Source organism: Artemia sp. Qi Xiang Cuo, chromosome 4, assembly GCF_049724085.1.
Source record: "Artemia sp. Qi Xiang Cuo chromosome 4, ASM4972408v1, whole genome shotgun sequence".
NCBI lineage: Eukaryota > Metazoa > Arthropoda > Branchiopoda > Anostraca > Artemiidae > Artemia > Artemia sp. Qi Xiang Cuo.
Window position 1 is genome coordinate 60,456,706 of NC_142797.1, and position 2,098 is coordinate 60,458,803.

At 35.8% G+C, this 2,098-nt stretch overlaps 1 protein-coding gene across 1 annotated transcript in view; it reads right to left on the minus strand.

Annotated features, from left to right (window-relative positions):
- The window catches only part of LOC148953294 (uncharacterized), a 19,167-nt gene extending 17,786 nt beyond the window's left edge, over positions 1-1,381 (minus strand). The window contains exon 1 of the mRNA XM_089087919.1: positions 926-1,381. Within this exon, the coding sequence (XP_088944045.1) occupies positions 926-1,381 (456 nt within the window). The remainder of the gene's footprint in view (positions 1-925) is intronic.
- Positions 1,382-2,098: the final 717 nt, after the last annotated feature.

The following is a 2,098-nucleotide window of genomic DNA, read 5'->3' on the forward strand; positions in this document are numbered from 1 at the left end:
ATAAGACACTCGTCAACTTGGACACCAAGATATTGAACATAACTATGTATCTGGAGATATCCACTTTCTAGTTGAATACCAAGGATCCAAGGATAATAATTAGTACTTCTTCCATATAGAATGAATTTACCTTTACTATTATTCAAACATAATTTATTTACACGCATCCATCTTTCAATACAACTCATTCCTGTATTTAAAAGCAGAAATAAATCTGCCTCAGTCACAGCTGCCACAGAAAACTGTGTGTCATCAGCGAAGCTAGGCAATATCATCTTTGACCTTCTAGCTGCATGTTCCACATGACTAAATATCCTTTTAAGACACGCATTCAAATCATTAATATAGATTAAAAACAACAAGGGTCCAAGCACGGAACCCTGTGGTACTCCACATCTCACATTCATATAATCAGAATGAACACTCCCAACCCCAACACACTGTTTCCTTCCACTCAAAAAAGACAATCAAACTATGAAAATTACCACGAAGACAGGCATGCTCTAATTTTTATAATAATAAGCTATGGTCAACAGAGTCGAATGCTTTCATAATGTACAGAACTATATACGCAACTTTCAACCCCGCATCCAACGAATCATCGACAAAGGTTGTTAAAAAAAAGCAAGGCTTGCTCTGTTGACATCCCATGTCGAAACCCGAACTCAGTAGGGTGAACATAAGAATTTTTATTTAAAAAATCTACCATTCTTAAATAAATCAGTTTTTCAAACAGACGTGATATTATTGGGAGCATTGATATTGGTCTGTAATTATTCATATCATTCTTATCACCACTCTTAAACAGGGGTACCACATGAACACTTTCCAAACAATCCGGGTAAACTCCACTCTTAAAACATGAATTAATCAAATACAACAAATGACCTGAGATAATAGAAAAAAATGAACGAAAAATTCTAACACTGAAAAAATCTGATCCAGCTGCTGAATTCTTCATTGACTTCACCGTCGTCTCAAGCTCTGCAAGAGTCACTGGTCTTAAGAATATAGAGACTTCATCTGCCTCATCGAGAAAATCATTATAAGAGCCATCACTGGGTGACTGCGCAACACTATCAGATACACTCTTACCAATATCTGTAAAATGTGCACACATTATATTAGCAACTTGATTATCCGAGTGAGCATCAGGAATGTCAGGGATAGTCGGGGCAGCACGAGGGTTCACTACCAACTTGATGATTCTCCAAGTTTTCGTAGGATTGCCTTCTGCTGCTTTAAATTTATTTTCAAAGTAGAGCTTTTTAGCCTGTCTTAGAAGGGTGTTAAGATTTATATTATAACTTTTGTAAATATCTTTATCTGATTGAGATCCAGTTTTAGTAGACCTTTCATAGAGCTCTTGTCTTTTATCCATCGATTTAAGTAGCGCTTTCGATATCCATGGTGTCTTTTCAGCATCATAACGTTTACGCTTTTATTTGAACTCTAGACTTTCATAAAACATCTGAATCAGTTTATCATACCATTTACCAAATTTATCATTAACACAATCAGTACCATCAAGGCACTCAAATGACTCATTCGTAAGTTTAGTCCTATATTTATATATAGCTTTCTTATCAATTATAGGTTGTTTAACTTCAGTCATACCATCTCCTTGACGACAACAACTAATAGCTGCACGGATCACAATAGCACAGTGATCGGAAACGTCGTTCACTAACACTCGCGACAAGTCGCAGCTAACATTCAAAAACAGATTATCAATCACAGATGCAGAAGCATTAATAGTATACACACAGTGCAAAATATTCCTGAAACATTGCTTTGTAACCTTTGTGAAAATCTACATGCTCATAGTACGTTTTGATTTAGTTCATCATCCGCTTAAATATTCATTGAAATTTCACCTAAATACTCTTTGCTTATGTAGTAGCATCAGTAGCAGTATGCGCATAACACCTTTGGTTTCTTCAACTTCCCCTTCGACAAACACTGAAAGTTTCAAATCTATACCATCAACCATTCCTGAAGGATTTCTTATACGTCCTCTTGGCTAAACGTGTGGGCAGAGTGTGTTTTGATTTAGTTCCATACAGTTTCACTGTTTTTCAAAAATGTTTGCCTTATT